This window comes from Dunckerocampus dactyliophorus, chromosome 16, assembly GCF_027744805.1.
Source record: "Dunckerocampus dactyliophorus isolate RoL2022-P2 chromosome 16, RoL_Ddac_1.1, whole genome shotgun sequence".
Lineage (NCBI taxonomy): Eukaryota > Metazoa > Chordata > Actinopteri > Syngnathiformes > Syngnathidae > Dunckerocampus > Dunckerocampus dactyliophorus.
Window position 1 is genome coordinate 2,494,487 of NC_072834.1, and position 19,516 is coordinate 2,514,002.

The 19,516-nt window shown below is 40.8% G+C and overlaps 2 protein-coding genes across 2 annotated transcripts; both read right to left on the bottom strand.

Annotated features, from left to right (window-relative positions):
• Window positions 1–419: 419 nt before the first annotated feature.
• Window positions 420–11,601, bottom strand: acer3 (alkaline ceramidase 3). Its single transcript, XM_054756085.1, has 11 exons — window positions 11,468–11,601; window positions 9,416–9,526; window positions 9,259–9,311; window positions 7,876–7,928; window positions 7,518–7,599; window positions 7,402–7,437; window positions 6,166–6,224; window positions 5,985–6,086; window positions 5,784–5,888; window positions 5,672–5,717; window positions 420–5,599 (listed from the first exon to the last, which is right to left on the bottom strand). The coding sequence occupies exons 1-11, from the start codon at window positions 11,568–11,570 to the stop codon at window positions 5,546–5,548; spliced, it is 804 nt and encodes a 267-aa protein (XP_054612060.1). The 5' UTR covers window positions 11,571–11,601; the 3' UTR covers window positions 420–5,545.
• Window positions 11,602–12,662: 1,061 nt separating this feature from the next.
• serpinh1a (serpin peptidase inhibitor, clade H (heat shock protein 47), member 1a) lies at window positions 12,663–18,094 on the bottom strand. The gene is made up of 5 exons (XM_054755099.1): window positions 17,968–18,094; window positions 16,895–17,469; window positions 15,879–15,977; window positions 14,137–14,369; window positions 12,663–14,058 (listed from the first exon to the last, which is right to left on the bottom strand). The coding sequence occupies exons 2-5, from the start codon at window positions 17,463–17,465 to the stop codon at window positions 13,756–13,758; spliced, it is 1,206 nt and encodes a 401-aa protein (XP_054611074.1). The 5' UTR covers window positions 17,466–17,469; window positions 17,968–18,094; the 3' UTR covers window positions 12,663–13,755.
• Window positions 18,095–19,516: the final 1,422 nt, after the last annotated feature.

Below are 19,516 nucleotides of genomic sequence, written 5' to 3' on the forward strand. Positions count from 1 at the left end.
GCTGTGGCATGACCTTAAAAAGGCGCTTCATGCTGGAAAGCCTCCAATGTGGCTGAATGACAACAATTCTGCAAAGATGAGTGGGCCAAAATTCCTCCACAGCGCTGGAAGAGACTCATTGCAAGTTATCACAAACGCTTGATTGCAGTTGTTGCAGCTAAGGGGGCGGGGGCAATCACTTCCACACAAGGACAAGTAGCTTTGGATTTTTTTCAGTAATAATAAAAAAAAAAAACATTTAAAATCTGCATTTTGTGTTCAACTGTGTTGTCATTGACTAATATTTCAATTTGTTTGATGATCTGAACCATTTAAGTGTGACAAACATGCCAGAAAATAAGAACTCAGGAAGGGGGCAAACACCTTTTCACACTACTGTGTATTGTGTACAAAGGTTTTTTTTTTACTTTACTGTCTTGACAAACTGCAACTGCTGGGAAGGCTCCAGTTTGGGAGTTCTGGAGTTTTGGGGTATGTGGAGTTTCCCCTTAGTTCTCAGTTCTCCCAGGTCCACCCAGGCCCGGAGTGGTAGGTGCTTGGGCCCCTGCTATGGGCAAATAGCATGGAGCCCCGAGTCCCAAAAGGCAGTTCTTTGCCTCATGCAGCATCGTTCTGGCAACTCCTGCGACGTCACTGGAACCACGTGTACTGCCTTCTGCCTTTCTAGTAGACTTAGAGGGGAGACTTGTTGCATGCGTACCATCTCGTCTCCCACATCTTCCCACCCGGACTCCGCACAATGGAAAGGTCCCACCAGGTGCGGTCTTAGGGTATCCCAAGACCGGAGGTTGCCAGATTGTACTTTATTATGTACACTCGTTAAGAAAATGGTAAGACCAGGTGAAAAATGGAAAGAATTGACATTTTGCAGTGTTGGCTCTTAAGGTGCCTTCCTAGCACCAGTTTATTAGTGTGGTCACTGGCAAGTCTGGGCTTTCTAATAAGAAGGAGGCAACCTCACAGTCCTTATCTGTGTCGACGGTGTGCAAATGCGTGGAGAGTTTTGGAAATCACCATTTGTGCTGTTTTACAAAAAGTGTGAAGCGGAGTCCATGCTTATGGTTGTGCAAACAGGACAGGTGTTTTCTTTCTTGAAAAAAAAATAATAATTTCAGTGCGTAAACAACAAAAAAAACCCTGTAATAATGATATTCATTCAACGTTAACCCGTCAAAATATCGCCTTACATCAGGGGTGTCCAAACTATTTCCACTGAGGGTCGCATACTGAAAAATCAAAAGATGCGGGGGCCGCTTTTACATTTTTTTTAAACCAACCCAAAGAAAATATTTTATATAATGTATATATATATACAGTATATATATATATATATATACACACACCAATAAAAAAGCAGTTGCGTGCCGTAAATGGCCCCGGGGCCGCACTTTGGACACCCCTGCCTTAGGTTCTTCATTCTGTAAGCAGACATGTCATGATGCGGACGTTCTGAAGGAAAATGGACCTTAATGGCTTCAAAAAGAGGTGTACACAGACCAAATTCATGACACTTACTGGATTTATTAGTTCACACACACACACACGCACACACACACACACACGCACACACACACCATGAAATACTGGAATAAACTTGGAAATGTCGGTAGTTTTAAGACATAATGTTACTATGACATGTGATCAGTAGTATGACATACAGTATAAACACAAGTAGTGTTTGTTTTTCTTGTAATGTCCAACACAAAGACATTTTCATGTGAAGGCAGCGCGGATTAACCTGCACACCCACTGAATAAGGCACGCACTTGAACAGCTGTGTATCACTGACTCGAGTGGTGATGAGGATTCTAGGCACAAACATATGAAGTATGTTGAGACTTTTCAAAAGAAAAGCATGTTCACATGAGTCCGTGGCACTGACGGTGCAACGTTGAGTCAGAAAACCTTACACACTCCAAGGCCTGCGTTCCCTTTTCCATCACATGAACAGTAAAATAAAAAGAAAACTTCATTACATATGTGCTTGGCAAAGTCAAATGTAGAAATGTACGCCACCTAGTGGTTGTATCATGCACCGTTCCACAGGGATGTTGCACAAAAGGCAAAGACATGACATGAAACAGCGTCTGTATAAACAAAGTCATGGTCTAATTTGTAGGTGTGTCACGGGATCTAGATGTAAACAAAACTGTCTCGTGATAATAAATAAATAAATGAATCACAAATGAAAATGAAGTGGATAATTTTGCTCGCCTGCATATATCGCCATGTGCATGTGTGTCTGTTTTCCTCACCTCCCGTCTCCGAACAGGCAGGACCAGGGTTCACTCTGTGCATTGGTTTCACCACCTAGACGCTTCATAGAACAACGGCTTGAACCGAGTGAGACCTCTTATCAGTCATACAGCCTCTGTGTCTATATGCACACAGCAAAAAGAGTGGACCCTCAAGAGGAGCAATGGTGGCAACATACAAGGCAACAAAACGAACTTGCCCGTGTCAAACATAACCCCCCAACCCAGTTTTCCCGTCGGGGGGAGTACACACCGACAGTCAACGCTCACTGCGACGTTGTAAATACAAACGGAACAGCGCAAAATGGTGTGCCTTCAGAGAAAGTCTAGTTTAATACATGGCGAAATAAAAAGCTGCTCTTTAAACAGATGAAAAGGCAGCATTTCAAGAAATGCTCCAAATGTTTGAATTGCCTGTGAGAAAATATGTCACAAACGCCAATTGCACAGCTTTACAGAGTGAAAGATGACAAATCCAAAGGAAATATTGCATTATTATGACATATTATCATAACATCAGTGGCTTATTTGGTCTCAAAAATGCTGACAAAAACATCGTTTAGCATTTGTGGGGACAATAATCCTTTCAAAAGCACCTGCATCGTTTTGTCAAACTCAATGTTAAAATCCGTCTCGTCTCGTGACACCCCTACTGAGTTGCATAAGACGTGAGCGGAAAAACACGAAAAGCAAAACAAATTTTCACAAATACAAATTAATTTTCTCCTGTTGCTTCTTTTTGGAACCGATCACTGCTGCTGGCTTGTCAGGGCCGGCTAAAACAGCGTCATACTCTGTCCGGATTAGACCCGTCATGATAACAAATTTTGCTGGTCGATAATTGTGCTACAAATGATTGTCAATCGATATTATCGACAACATTTTTTTGAGGCCATTTTTTCATTCATTGTGTGGCATAACATTTATGCCATTTAACTGTATTGAATGGTTGCATTTCTTTCGCAAGGTAGTGAGCGACGCTGTTTGTGATCGCAATTTATCGATGCCGCCATAATTATCGACTTTAGGGTTTTTTTAAAAAATTTTAAATCGATCAATTACTCGATTTATCGATTATCGTGACGGACCTAGTCGGGATGCTAATGTGTTTATGAGCGAGGGCAAATCTATTTGTGGTGAACCGCCATGAATAAATGAATGTATGAAAGCACAAACAGTACGTATGAAGAGCATACAGTATGTCTACAATAAAGTACCAGAGTTGGCTCATGCATGTCTCTTAAAAGACATGGTTGTCAATGAAAAACAGGTTTGGCAATTTAAAAAAAATAAAAACTAACTAACCTTACAGTATTTTCAGGTACGTACACCTAAATAAGATGATTCTATCATCTAGATTGAAAATGATAGGACACTGTTGAAAGTGTTAAACAATACATCAGCTATTATCTTAGCTATTCTTCAGAAAATGATTTAGACATTGGATATTTATTAGGGGTGCTCCAATGCGATGTCGATATCAGATATTGGTCCGAGATCAGCCAAAAAAATTACAGAATTATATCGGCCTGCATGTGAAATATCCAATTTTGGCACTCTGATACAAGCAGTCTACTCCAGTGTCTGCACCAGCACTTGTACCCAGCAGCAGCCCTTCTATTCAGCACACAGAACCCACGTGATGTCAACGTTAGCATGTGCGAGCGTGTTTAGCAGGAGTGATGTTGGCAGTGTGGCTGTGTTTTTCGTTAAAACCCCGAGTGCAAAACTTGGTCGTGCACAGGTTTCCCACGGTGGCACAGAAACGGGGAAGTTACAAAGACCAACCTCATCACACATTTCAAGAAGGATTTTCGCAACACCACAGCTTCCCGAAACATCCGCCACTGACAACAAAACGCCATTGGCTGGAAGATCGGTGGTGAGTAATGTCGGGTTTAAAGGCTTCCAACATCGCTACATTATGCCTATAGTCGATACAACTACATCAAGATTTAAATGAGTCAGTTTTTCTCATACCTATTCTCAGTTTAAGTAATGTCACTAGATCAAGCCTTTTCTAACATTTTACGCTACCAAACAAGTAATAAAATTACGTATGAGGGTGTGATATTGGCCAGTATTCAAGGCTGCAATATCGGAATCGGATCTGAACTGAAAAAGTTGTACCGGGACACCCCTAACATTTACATTGGAATACTAACGCAAATTCACTGCTGGATTAAGAATTTCTGTTGCAGGCATGAATGAAGAAATTAACATTTCATAAAGCTAATTTCTGTGTGGAGTTTGCATGTTCTCTCTGTGTGCGCGTGGGTTTTCTCCGGGTACTCCGGCTTCCTCCCACATTCCAAAAACATGCAAGTGAGGTTAATTGGCGACTCAAAATTGTCCATAGGTATGAATGTGAGTGTGAATGGTTGTTTGTCTATATGTGCCCTGCGATTGGCTGGCGACCAGTCCAGGGTGTACCCCGCCTGTCGCCCGAAGTCAGCTGGGATAGGCTCCAGCATGCCCCCGCGACCCTAATGAGGAAGAAGCGGCATATAAAATGGATGGATAAAGCTAATCTAAGCTACGTTCACACTGCAGGGTACGTTGCCCCATTCCGATGTTTTATGTGGTCGTTCACGTTACAAAAAAAAAAAAAAAAGTGACTTGTTAATGTGAGGTGACGTGCATGCGCTAAAGCACGACGTCACACGCATTTCTGCGTGTTTACGAAGGTAAAGATTGCTGCAGTGTGTGCTCTCCTTACCACGTTTGTGGTCATTTCAAGGATTTTGTGCAACGGGAGTCAATATTTTCTTCAGCAAATGATTAAGCGTAGGAGATTAAGAAGAAAGGCGTTGCTGCGACGTCTGTTCCGAGAAGCGTGTGCGTGGTGGGACTTAGCTTTTTTAAAAAATAATTTTCGGACGACAAAAGGAACTTTTGCCTCCTTCGGTCAGTGCCTTTATCAGAGTCTCGGGTGGTAAACCACACCTTCGATTGGATATATGCGACCTGACCGTTCAGACTGCAGTAGATCGAATACATATCGGATTTATGTCTACATACGAACGAGGCCCGAAAAAAATCAGAATTGTGCTATTCACACTGACGTGAAAACAAATCAGATGCACAAAAAAACATGTGAACCTATCCTTTGAAATGGTTATGGGTTTAAAAAAAAAAAAAAGTTATATTTCCAATAAAAGTGGTGTCAGTGCTAGAATGTCCACAGTATGTGGTTCTGTGGGGTGCACACTGCCCCCTAGCTGTAGAAGAGGGACATTGGCTGGGCATCAAGCTGATGATGGGTCACCGTCCTTCAGGCGTCCTTCATTTCAGCTTGTCTTTTGTGGCTCAATGTGCAGAGTGGGCCAAACGCCACATAAAAACTAAATGAAAAGTTAAGGTTTTGAATTTATAGAATAATTGTAGAAAGCAAAGTAAAGAAATGGAGGACATACCTTTACTTTTGGTCTGTACTTGAGGTAAGTTGATCTGATTTGCAAACTAAAGGGGGAAAAACATTTGAGTTGAACATGTGTCATCATAGTGTAATGCGAGTATGACTATTACCTGAGAAGTATGTGCAGGTAGGAGCCCAAGCCTGTGAAGATGTGCCACCAGGCATGGAACTGTGTTAGCACTCCGACACCAGGGGGCAGTGTTTGTCTGCTGGCTCTACAATGACGGCAAAAACGGCACTCAAATAAGACTATAAGGGCATCAATGCAAAATTGAATACATAAAATGAAGAAAAGGACATTTTACTAATACCTTAATGAGCCGCAAAAAATGTTGTCAATGTTCCACAGAAGAAACCCAAACATGAATACACCCAGGGAGGTGTAGCACAAAGGCCGCAACCACGGGTACACCCTACCAGTGAGACAAACATATTGTCATTACTTTTGGCGAATACTCGTGAGCAACGGAACGGTTGTGTTAGCAAACTCACCATGTAACAATAAAGACAGATCGCATCACGAGACAAGCTACTAAAGCACCATACATAACCTACAAAAGACAAGAAGCCATTTAGAACACCATTTGTTGGTAAAATGTATTCGTTTGTATTTTATAATCATTTTAAAGTACCGTATTTTCCGGACTATAAGTCACGCTTTTTTCATAGTTTGGCTGCTCATGCAACTTAATAGTCAGGTGCGACTTATATATCAAAATGTACAGTATATATAATTTAACTTGTGCTGCCTGCAAGTTCAATTGAGGTGGTGGTTGTTTTTGGCGACACCTTGTGGCTGCAGTAATTCATTGAGTTGAGCTCGTGACGCAACCCCTTCAGTACCATCCATTTTGACTGGTTATTTTCAAAGCACACAGAATATTGTGTTCTATGGCCATGTAAACATGGAACCTACCAAAACAAAGATTAGACTCTCGTCTTTCATCAGAAAAAAAAAAATTCTCTACCTTTTTCCACTCTTTAGTAATCAGTAGTAGAACAAAGGTAACTTTCAAGAAAATATCAGTCCCCAACCATTAAAGGGAAAAAAACAGCTTGTGAAGATACATTTCAAGCATAACTTTTACTTAGACACAAATGTTTTGCTTTTGTGACAGCTCAAATATCTAAAACAACAATACCACACCATAAAAAGGGTGTTTTACATCAAAATAACAATTTATTGACAGATATAACACCATGAACTATTCAAAATGTTCACATTTGGAACGAAACTGTGTGCACACGTGCTTGTCACGTGTGTGTGCGTGCCTGTGTTAAAATTTCCCTACAATGCGTAACCTTATGCAAAGAGTGTGCTTTTACATGCAAAAGATCCATGCTGAGCTCTTATCAAATGCACTTCTGTTACCTTGTGGCTGTTTTTATGGCTTAAAACTGCTCTAACAGTGACATCTTTTAGCGTGCACTTGCGTCATCACCTCTTTTTGCCTCTCACGCACAAAGACGTATAAATACATCTTTGAGAGCGGGCTTCACACAGCATCACACAAGCCACACAAATTGTTTTGGACAATGTGAAATTTACATTACAAGTTGCGTTAGCGCCACCTTTTGAAATGCTGAGTCAGGTTTAGCAAACAGGACGCTGGCTGGGCGGTGTGCGGGCGAGGCCAACGTTTACCCAAGCCAAATAAAAAAGTAAAGATCAGAGCCCTAAAAGAAAAACAACGAGCAAGATCAGAGCAGAAACACACACACGCTTACCTGGTGAAACACTGGTTCCTTCCACTGCAAGTAGACCTGCACAAATAAGGACAATGTCATCAAGAGAATATATGAAAGAGTACATGATTAGCCACAAAGCCATTGTCAATACCCACCACAGTGACCGTGGCGCTGAAGATGAATAATAATGCTACAGGAAACAAACCGACGCTGTTCTCTTGTTTGAAGCACTCGTATCTGCAAAAAAACCCCCAACAAAAACAAAGACTAGCTTTTGTCAAATGTTCACCTCAACAAATTCACGAAAGGTCACAAAAGATAGATTTGTTGATGCTTGCAGAACTGAGATCTAGTAAGCTGTAGTCTTGCAAGATATGCATGACATCATGACGGCTCTCACTCCAAAGCTGACGAGAATTTTGGTTGAATTTGAAATTGCATGGCCTCTGGGACTTGTAGTGCCACTCTATTCAGAATCCTTCAAGCATGAAATCCAAATACGGGAGCACTTACAGGCAGTAGACAAAGACACATGTGCTGTAAATCATTGGCAGCTCGTCCAGGAGCTGCAGATGACAATGCAGAGAAAGAATACAACGTATCAACAGCAATTTACCAACAGTTCTTGGGAACACATTTGTTCTTGGATGCTCACTCATTTTGTGCCACTCATTCATTTTCACAAGAAGCACAGTCATTTCAATGAAACGTTCTACCCTGCTGTGCTACTGCAATTTCTTTGACTTTGTGGCATATTTTCAGTTTTATTTAGACTTGTTGAGATTCTTCATTTTTGACAGGGCTGTCACTGCCACTGTCATCAGTTTTCACGAGAGGAGCGCATTCATGAATGAAATGACAACTTCTATTCTACTGTATTACTGTAATTTCTATGACTTGGTGGAATATTTTCAGTCTTATCTGGAGTCGTTATGATTGTTTATTTTGTACGAGGTTGCCACTGTCATTAATTTTCACAAAAGGCGCGCATTCATTATTTAAATGACACGTTCTAGTCTGGTGTATTACTGCAATTTCTATGACTGTGGATTCTTTACAGTCTTATTTGGAGTCGTTCTGATGATTGTAATTTCTATGACTCAGTGGAATATTTTCAGTCTTATGTGGACTTGTTCTAATGATTTTAGACAAAGTTGCCACTGTTATCAATTTTCACGAGGGGAACGCATTGATTATTTAGATGACACGTTCTATTCTGTTGTATTACTGCAATTTCTATGACTTGGTGGCATATTTTCAGTTTTATTTAGAGTCGTTCTGATTATATTTTGTATAAGGTTGCCACTGTCATTAATTTTCCCGAGAGGAGCGCATTGATTGTTTAAATGACACGTTCTATTCCGTTGTATTAGTGCAATTTCTATGCCTTTGTGGCATATTTTCAGTTTTACTTCAAGTCATTCTGATTTATTTTGTACAATGTTCCCACCGTCATCAATTTTCACGAGAAGAGCGCATTGATTATTTAAATGACACATTTTTTCTGCTATATTACTGCAATTTGTATGACTTTGTGGCATATTTTTAGTCTTATTTGGAGTTCTGATTATTTATTTTGTACAAGGTTGCCACTGTCATTGATTTTCACGAAAGGAGCAAATTCATTATTTAAATGACACATTCATTCAATTTCTATGACTTTGTGGAATATTTACAGTATTATTTGGAGTGCAATTTGACTGTAATTACACATTACAGTCGACTAAGCCAAGAGTGCCAAGCTGTAAAACTAGGGGAGGTACTGTTTTGTAATTAAAATTATGAGATTTTATTAACAATAAAGGACCAATGAGGAGTTTCATTGATAAATGGATTAGTGTTTACACACAATACACATACTTTGGCTGACATGGCTAAAGTATTCATTCAGCATACCTGCATTTCATATAAAAGTGTCATGTGGAAGCACCATGAACCGACACCTACAGCTGGGTGACAATATAACAAAAAGGATTGTTATGATGACTGTACTGTGGTCGTAGTAGTGAGAAATGTGTCTTTCCATGTAATATGTGACTTGAAAAAGACTGACCCGCTAGTCCAAGGAAAGAGCAGATGTACCGAAACTCAAGGCCATTATGAAACGTCTGGATGGCCCCACAAATGGGAGGAAGAATCATAATCAGGTTGCTGACCGTGTTCCCTGTTACAGGCAAGCAAACAACAAAATACTGAGATTAGATAAGAGATTATGGGAGCTGAAGGACATCACACTGCGGTGATTATAACACGACAAATCGTATCTCATTGCAGAAACCTGATCGCTGCACCACTGGCTCAGGCAAACACGATGATGGCTTTCTCTGACGCTACTTTGACTGGATTCTCTTTCAGTAATTATGAATGCGAGTGTGAATGGTTGTTTGTCTACATGTGCCCTGCCATTGGTGGCGACCACTCCAGGCGTACCCCACCCCTTGCCCAAAGTCAGCTGCGAGTGGCTAGGCTCCGGTGTACCCGCGACCGTAATGAGGACAAGCGGGATAGAAAAAGGATGGATAAACATAGTGACTGACCATTTGGCCCGTTTACTTGTCCCAACACCTCTGTTGTTTTCTCGTCATTTCACTGACTTCGTGGATTATTTCCAGTGTCATTTGGAGTCGTTCTGATAATTTATTTTTGTGCAACAAGTGTTGCTGTCATTAATTACTTGCAAAAGGGCCGATCGCATGAATTAAATGACACGTCTTTATCACACACACAAATGCAGCGAGCGTGGTGAGCCAGTAGGCTCTGGGTTTGACTTTTGGATTATTTCAAGTCTATGCGTTTTATTTCTATTGTGAAGTGCGTTGGTTAATTAATAGGGGTGATCACATGACAGTCATTAAGTGTCGACACTGCTGTAAGTCTACACGACTGCAAACTACAATAATCACTGTGAGAAATCAACAATAATATCAATAAAGAGATTGCTAGCGCTTTTTAAAGGCAGTCAAAGTGTACCTAATGAAATGGTCGATGATTGTTTGTTTGTGGCAGGGGTGTCCAAACTACGGACCCATTTTTAACTGGCCTGTGTCAAAGTCGAAAAATATAACGGGCTATGGCCCGCATATAACATGGACTTAAGTGTTTTGTATTTCTTGGTTTAAACACTAGGTGGAGCAGAGCAGATACTCCACAAAGCAAGCGATCCCACAATAAAAATTGCTGAGGGAAACCAGAAATGGTGGAACCAAATAGACGCAAGACTGCAAGTGAGTGCTATGCGTAGGGCCCTATGAGTGCGCCGCATTAACGGAATCTACTGTTTAATGCGGAATCTCGCGGAAATTGACATAATGTGTACAGAGGGGCTTGGCTTGGAGCTAATTAAGTGAGCTAACGTTTTGCACCGTAGTTGTTGCAGTGCTAGCAGTAGTCGCAGTGACACTGGCAGCGCACAACACTGACAAGTTGCATGCGTTGAGGAACAGAAGCAACATGTGTCCCCGGCGTATTTTGATGATTAACAGTTACAAACCAATGCATAGTTTTTAGTAAAACACGTTTGTTCATTCAGTCCAGGGGTGTCCAAAGTACGGTCTGGGGGCTGTGGCTCCTTTTTTATTGGGCTGCGGCACATGATAGAAATATAATTTAAAAAAAAAAAAAAACAGCAAAAATGGGGAAAACAGAGCTGAAGGCACTATGTAAGGAGAAAAAGCTTGAATGTTGACATTGTTAACAAATAATACAAAAGTTTTGAACCTTTTTACAAAATATAAAAAAATAAAAATAAAAACATAAAGTGGCCCCCGCATCTGTTGACTTTTCAGTAATGCGGCCTTCCGTGGAAAAAGTCTGAACACCCCTGGTTTATGGGATAGTATAGATAAGTAACAATGAATGAATGGAGCTATTGATTGTGCAACGTGTCGGACAATACAGTCGCGCTATTATGACAAACAAACAAGACGGTCTTCTTTCGGCTTAATGTCGTATGACGAAAACGATCACTAAAACTAAAACAACACAAGAAAAATGCTTTATGTTAACGAGAGTCGTGTTTGTTCGTCAGGGTTCTGCCATTACAGCGTCCTAAGTTAAATCTTTACCGGCGTCTTATTTATACACAAGGCGTTTAAATGGAACTCACAGAATTCGGCGATGTAGAATGACACAACATAGTTCTCTTCGCACCAGTCCAGCGTCGAAGTGGGCCGCCCCCAGAACCCTTGCCTGTCCAACGACGGCGCCATGATGGAACGTCATGCTAGTGCTGGGTCGTTCGCGAACGATTTGGCTACTAGAGATGGCTTCTGATCGTTGTTTGTTGTCTTTTTTTTCTGTTGAAGCTCCGGCCTCTCACTTCTGCTCTCAGTGTCTTAGAAGTGGCCGATACTACAAATTTATACATAAATTGGTAATAAATCAATGCAACAAAAACAATTTTGAGGAGTCACTTGGGAGCAGATAGTACGTCTCTTTTAGTGAGTTGGACTAAAATAACCAACTCCCTCAAAACAGCCGAAATTCCCATCACTATCACACCAGCCATAACCAATGTGGCGCCCTTGGCGAGATTTTATAAGGCGCACCCTTTCATAGGTAATTTACATAGGCGTGTGCCCTAATTTAAATTGTTAACAAATGAAAATAATATTAATAATCTGAAATACAATATATTTTTTTTAAAATCATGTAAATATGTGAATAAATAATAATAGTAATTGATGCAACGATCAACATCAAACAATTTGCAACCACACAGTTTGCACACAATAACTTTCTATATAAACAAGCTATACTTACACCTATGGAATCACAGGGGGCTCAATATACAAAAGCTACAGAATATAAAATACAGCAAAGTTCAAATACGACAAGGTACATGTTTATTTGTTCTAGAACGTTGCTATTTAGTTTGATATATTTTTTTTACATTTTTGCAAATTGTGGTTGCAGCAGAATAATGTGTATATTTTGTGTTATTTCGTTAATTGATGGTTTTGTGATGTGGTTGGGGCAAGGGTGGGGTAAAACAGAAAGTAAAATGTTAAATGTTCAGTTGTTCGTTCATTCGTCATTTGTGATCATGTTTGCATAATTTTCTGTATGTGAAACTATAATTATTGTCTATAAAATGTGTTCGTGTTCACATTTTTGGGCGTCTGGAACGGATTAATTGGATTCACATTATTTTCAATGGGAAAATTTGTTTTGGTTAGAGTCCATTTTGGTTTGAGTCGAACCCACTGGAACGGATTAATGACGATAACCAAGGCACCAATGTATTATAATTTATTACTATTATTATATATTATCAGTGGCCATTTGTATTTTCTCAAAGGAAATTCATACTGTCTGATATTATTATGTTATTTTATTTCTGCAATGAGCCACGTTCCACAGATACACTTTGGACACTCATGCGTGTTTCACCAGGAATGCAGGTGCATTTTAATGCCCACCCCTACTTGCTAAACATAGCTACCATGCCGCTAAATTGTTAACACGGATCTCCTCTACGTGTGAGGTGTGTGACTGCCATAGTGCACTGTAGTTGGACTCCAGCTCTGAGCAGACCCGGTGCTGCCATTGTTAATGGTGGTGGTGATTAACGGTAACCGTGATTAAGGGTGCACACAAGTCCAAACATCTACATCTTTTGATCTGATAAATCTAGTAACTTTGATCAAATGTAGAATTACTACAGCTTCTGCTTGGATATTAACACGTGCTGCAGCTGTTCAACTCCTACTGTAAAGAACATCCGCACGTCACTCGCTGGGATGCTGGGAAGACCAAGGTAGGTTGGACTGCAGGGTTTGAAGTGTGTGCAAAGAACTTAATGTGCGCTTCCAATAATGCCTTGCGCACTGCTACTTTCATATTCCGTTTATTATCATTTATAGTAGCCAGAGTTCACAGTCTGATTGGCTTCTGGCTGCCCTGTTCTCGCGAGACAGTTCTTCTGCAAGCAAAAAATCTTGGGCACACATTCAGAACCACGCCAATCAACATTTGCATGTGAAAATAAGAGACATTCCTTCCCCTGCACGAGATTTAGTGCCTTTTTACAACTGCTTACAAACTTACAAAAAAAAATGTAATCTTTTTAAAATTCCAACTGTATTTTGTAATGACAGCTATCAAGTATTTCACATTGCTGACCCACGTAAAAAGGAGGGGCAAAAGTTCTGAGAACATATTTGGACTTGACAAAAATAAGAGCAATTCAGTTCTGGATAGAATTCAATTTTCAGAGATAAAAAAACATCCTACGAAATTGGTTACTGCATCATCACACCAATGGTTCCTGATGAGGCTGACAAGTATTCATGAGATTCAAGTCATTTGTCCTTTTCCATTTAATAAAGTCAGTAAGACACAATCCTGTTCATTCCTATTGTGGAATGGTATCAGCGTGTGACAGGAATGTGGTTATAATTCATCTCTCATCTTTTCCCCCTTCGGCCTGACCATCCTTCCAATGAACAGGATGGAGGTTGTCTTCTGGTCCTTCACCAAGAAGATGAAAGGATGGTCTGCATAGAAGAGTTTAGGAGACTTTATCTCGTCGGTGCCAAAGACGCTCGTGTCAATCTCGTTTCCTTCTGTGCCTAATTCAATGGCAGCCACGTGGAACACACTGGACAGATAGAGGTTCTTCTTCCCAGAGATGTTGGACAAGTCCGCTTTGGATTTGTTCACTGCATCTGTCAAGCCCAGCTTCTCAAGGTGTTTCTGTAGACAGACAGGAAGATTGTGTAGGTTGCAATGACGGCCTAGAGAAAGTACGATACTGTATACTTATACTTTTACCTCCAAGTTGTGACTGACTTCCATTGTGACTTTGGGTAGAGACATTGCCACTGCCGTCTGCTGAAGTTTGCTCATCCAAGTGTCTAGTTGCTTCTTGGTCAGCATTTTCTCCAGTCTGTCCAGATTCTCCACATGGTATGGCATGATGAACACCAAAGTGGACTTTTTATGAGCCAGTGGCATGCTCAGGATGGACAGCTTATTGGTTGGGTCATCAAAGAAGCCATATATACCTAATGAAGCAAAAAGTTACACTCAGGTACTCCACAAAGACTCAAGTTTGACTGACTCACGGGTACTCGACAAATGTTCTGCATTTCAGTGACTCACAGGTGCTCGACAATGACTCAAGTTTACCTGACTCATGGGTATGCCATGAATACTCTAGTTTCACTGACTCACTGGTGCTCGATGAATACTTGAGTTTCTCTGACTCACGGGTACTCGAGGAGGACTCATATTTCACAGACTCACATGTACACGACTAATACTACAAGTTTCACTGACTCATGCACACTTGACATAGTCAGAGCTTTACTGACTCATAGGTGCTTGACAAAGACTCAAGTTTCACTGACTCACAGGTGCTCAACAAAAACTTGAATTTCACTGACTCACTGGTCCTCGAGGAGGACTCAGATTTCACCGACTCACATGTACTCGACGAATACTCCAAGTTTCACTGACTCACGGGTATTCGACGAATGAGCGAGCTTCACTGACTCATGGGTACTCGATGGATATTCTGAGTGTCAGTGACTAACAGGTGCTCGACAAAGACTCACAGGTACCCTATGAATACTCAAGTTTCACTAGCCCCAGTGGTGGAGCTACGCTGGCCATCTAGACAATTCAGGTATCAATTTATTGGCACCCCGATGTGAGTAATGCTCTCACCTTGGCTACTCCAATGAAAATTTCTGGCTCCACCACTGACTAGCTCACAGGTCCTCAACAAAGACTCGAGTTTCACTGACTCACGTTTACTTGGCGAATATTCAGAGTTTCACTGATTCATGGGTTCTCTACTTAAGACTCTCGTTTCACTGACTCACGGTTACACAATGAAGACTCAAAAACCTCCTCTTCTGAGCTTGCTATGATGTTCGTGTTCATTTCCATGGTGTTGGCTTTGCTTTTCTTTGGCACACTGCCGCTTGGGAGACATAATAAAGTGCAAAAACTGAACTAATAAGCAATCTAATTCATTGTACATGTTTTTTCCCCAGTTATTTTGGAACAAAATAAGGAAAAAAAACTGGGAGTCCAAAGAGAATTCCCCTCAGATCTGCAAGTTTTTGCCCCAACTATGATACCACATAAAACCGCCCTCACATCGATTTTGTCCACCCAACTTGCATGTACAATTGTCTTTACGAGAACCACAATGTGGGCAAATTCTAAGCAGAGCTGCGGTGGTGTTGGGTGCACAGCTTGTTAGTACATCAGTACATCACCACAATGTGGATGTATTTTATTATAACGGAAACCATTTCATTGTCAAACACGTACAAAGGTGTAATTTGACACGATCCTGAGTATCTTCAATCATCTTCAATATTGTCAATACATTCTCATAAAATTAGCGCATTTTTCTCAACATATTCTTTCTTGCCTTTATGACGTAACTATCTTAATATTAGTTTTCTTTCTTTCAATGCCGAATTATTGAATTATTAAAATCGCCATCATGCAATTAAAATCGTTAATTATGTGCTTCTACACCCTAAAAGACCACCCACCTGTGCGGTGCATCATATCGACAGAGATGGTGTAACCATGAGAGACCATGAATCCACGCTTGTCCACCATCTTATGATGGAACTGCTCATCCCAGTGAGCTGTGAAAAAAAAAAAGTATTATCCACCACGTCAATATAATAAACAATATACTCTATGTCACAATGTTTTTGCTATGTAAAATTCAGAAAACTAACATTAAATGAAGGTTATGAATGAATTTATTTTTAATTGAGTGAAATAAGTATTTGCAAGCAGCATAGAAAATGGTGGATGGCGATACAATGCTGCTTCTGGCCACCAGAGGGAGCCAGAGGACCCGGAGCCCAGAGCGAGCATTTAAATGAATTTGTTGCTCAGACGCAATGCATTATGGGAAAACTTTAACTTGTTCTCGTATTGGTACATGTTTGTATATTTCTGAGGTATATCTTGAGTGTTAATTTGCTATGTGATGAGTTTAGTGTTGTTAGTAAAGTGTTCTTAGTAAGATGACACCGTGAGTCAGACTGTTATGTTGTTATATTGTTATAAGTAGTGACCTCCTGCAATTTCCAGTGGGTTGACAAGCTCGTTGTGAGTGCACTGATAGCTCAAAGCAGCTCAAAGAAAGAGTTACCGTTTCCTCACTGACCCGCGAGCGGTACAGTCTTTAAACAGTTAGTAGTAGCTCTGAAGTAAAGGAGATGTCAAGGGATTAGAATTTTGCCATAAATTAGCCGCGCCGCTGTATAAGCCGCAGGGTTCAAAGGTTAAGAAAAAAGTAGTTACTTATACACTGGAATTTACGGTATACAGATTAATTGGATTTACAGTATTTCTTATGGGAAAATTTGATTTGGTTAGAGTACATTTCAGTTGGAAAAACCAAAACAACATGTTTTGTGTTCATATTTTTGGCTTTCTGGAACAGATTAATTGGATTTACATGATTTTTTATGAGAAAAGTTTTGGTTAAAGTGGCACTTTCTGGACTGGATCAATGACGCTAACCAAGGTTCCACTGTGGTACACTCACGTTTGAAAAACATTGCGTTGATGATGATGGCACCATCCGTGTCTCGTACGCGGTTTGTCATCTCAGGCGCTTTGCCATCAGTGGACTTAACGATCCATTCATTGATGGCATTCAGCGCACTCTTCTTATCTTTGAAGTTTATTTTGGAGTGGTCACAATTGTAATGTTTTTTGCTGCCCTTCACAAAGGCATCCACAAAGTTGACAGAGTTGGGTCCATATAGACGATTGCTTATCTTCCAGGTGACGTTGCGTGTCTTGGGGTCGCTGACCTCAGTCAGGAGCTCAGCCAGGCCGGAATGAAGTTGCTCGTCCGTCACTTTGTCTGCTCTCAGAACACTTTTCACCTGAGAGGAAGTGGAAGCTTTTCCCCCAAGAGCAACAAGACCCAGGGAAGAGGCGACCACCACAGGGGAAATGAGGATGTTCTCTTCACTCTTTTCCTTTGCAATGTTTTGGTAAAGACTGAAAGCCAATTTGGCACAGTTGTCAGCCAAGGTGGTAGCGTGGTTACTCAGGACAGCTGATGCTCCTGTAGCCAGGAGGGCGAGAGCTACCACCTTTAGCCACATGGTTCTAAAGACATAAAGACAAACATCAATGGATATGGTGTATGGATGTATTCATATAGCACAAACTGACTACGGAAATGAGGTTCAGCCTAGACATAATGCAGGCCTGCACGGTTTCCAATGTGATATATTTAGAAGATAATATCCGGGGTACTTGCTTGGACATGCAGCCCAAAGAAGAGCTCTGAAGTATTACATAACGTCCACATCGGCAGCGGCTGGGTGTACTGTATATTTGCCAATGGGAGCTGATGTAAAATATATATTTTTTTATCTTATCATACAGTAAAGTTGATAATTACTGAAGAAATGAACTTAAAGGCAGCGTATCTTCTTATTGGACCATTAACTAATCACATATGACTTCCAGAAATGATAATAGTGAAGATGCTGTAGAGTAATACTGTAAAAAGACAAAATATTTCACCTTTTCATTCTGAGATCGCCAGTGGATTAAGCATTAGCTGTCTGACTACTTCTCCCTACTTCCTTCCTTCCTTACCTTATTAGGAGCTTTCTGTGATTCTTGTCCCAAATCTGCTTAGATATAACCCCAGACTTTTCAGCAGCAGAGTTGTCAAGTTTTCAGTGCACAAAAATGTCTGCGGTGGAATCTTATTCCCAGGAAGTCCCGCCCATTGTATCCAGGGGCAGTGGGAGAGGAATCCTCCCCCTCCGTGTCCTCAAGCCTGAAACTGTAGCCCAGTGGGAGCGTTCATGCACCCTCTGACCTCAAATCATGTTAGCTACAGAGACGTCACTAAGAATGAACCCCTTGGCGTGTGTTTTTTTTTCCCACTTCATCAATGAATTCATTAGAGGAAGATCATTTATCAGAATTGCCTTTCCTCTACGAAGTCTTCAGGATATCTTCTTTTTATGGAAAAAAAAAACAAATGAGGTTGTCAGGTGCTACTAAATTTATGTGTTTCTGTGAACATGTGTCATTTGTAAATATTTTGCATTATTTTCTGCATGTAAAACTATAATAAGCCAATATGAAATGTAATATTTGTTAATATTTTTGGTATCTGGATCAGATCAATTGGATTCGCATGATTTCTTCTGGGAAAAACGGCTTTGGATTTTGTACTTTTCAGTTTTCGTCTGACCTTTTGGACTCAACCTGACAATATCATCAAAGACGTGCAGCTGAACTTGGGCATTGACATCAGTGACTCGAGACATGACTCTGACTCTAGTCTGATGACTTGTAAATACTTGAGATTTTCAGTGAGTGAGTTGAGTAAAACGTGTCCCCATTCAAAGTATTCAACTAACGTGAATTATTATTATGTCATTTCCAGCAAGACACCAAATTTTCCCACAGAATCGGCCTTGTTGAATGCATCTGTTAACGTCCAGTCAGGTTAAGAACAAACAACGAGGGTGTGGCTTACATTACTGCGGGACGTCAACATGCAACAGGGGATCATTTAACTTGCATTAGCAAATTACAAGGTCGTGGTAAATAAAATACCATGATAGTAAGGGCTCGAAAATTTCAAGCCTATGACTTCGGACTTGACTCGATGTGTCTTGTGTGACTTGAGACTTGACTTGGACTTGCATATCTTTACTTGAGACTTTGGATTAAAGACTTGAGACTTGCGAACCGCTGACTTTCTCCCACCTCTGGCCGCTACTGTCCACTTGTGCTACAGCTACTGTGAAGCTTGAGTGTGCCTCATTGGTTCAGCCATCACCGGAAGTAATGCCCCCTGGGGAGGAAGCACAGCACGAACAAGAGAACAGGAAATTACAACAAAAGCATGCAGAGCATGACAATATTGGAGGCCAGCAAGGATAGTCCAGATGACCCATTTGCCTTCCGCATTCTAGCACCCCCACAAAGAAGCACTCGGAGGACACCACTATGATGTCCTTCAATGTAACTTGTTAAACATGTCCGAAACAAATAGACCATTTCCATTGCCATTACTACTGAAGTGTGTGTATGTATTTATCTTTACATTTGTATTTGCTCTTACTTCAATTGCTATACGTAACTCGTGGACGTCAATCCCAAGTTGGATTTTAATAATTCATCC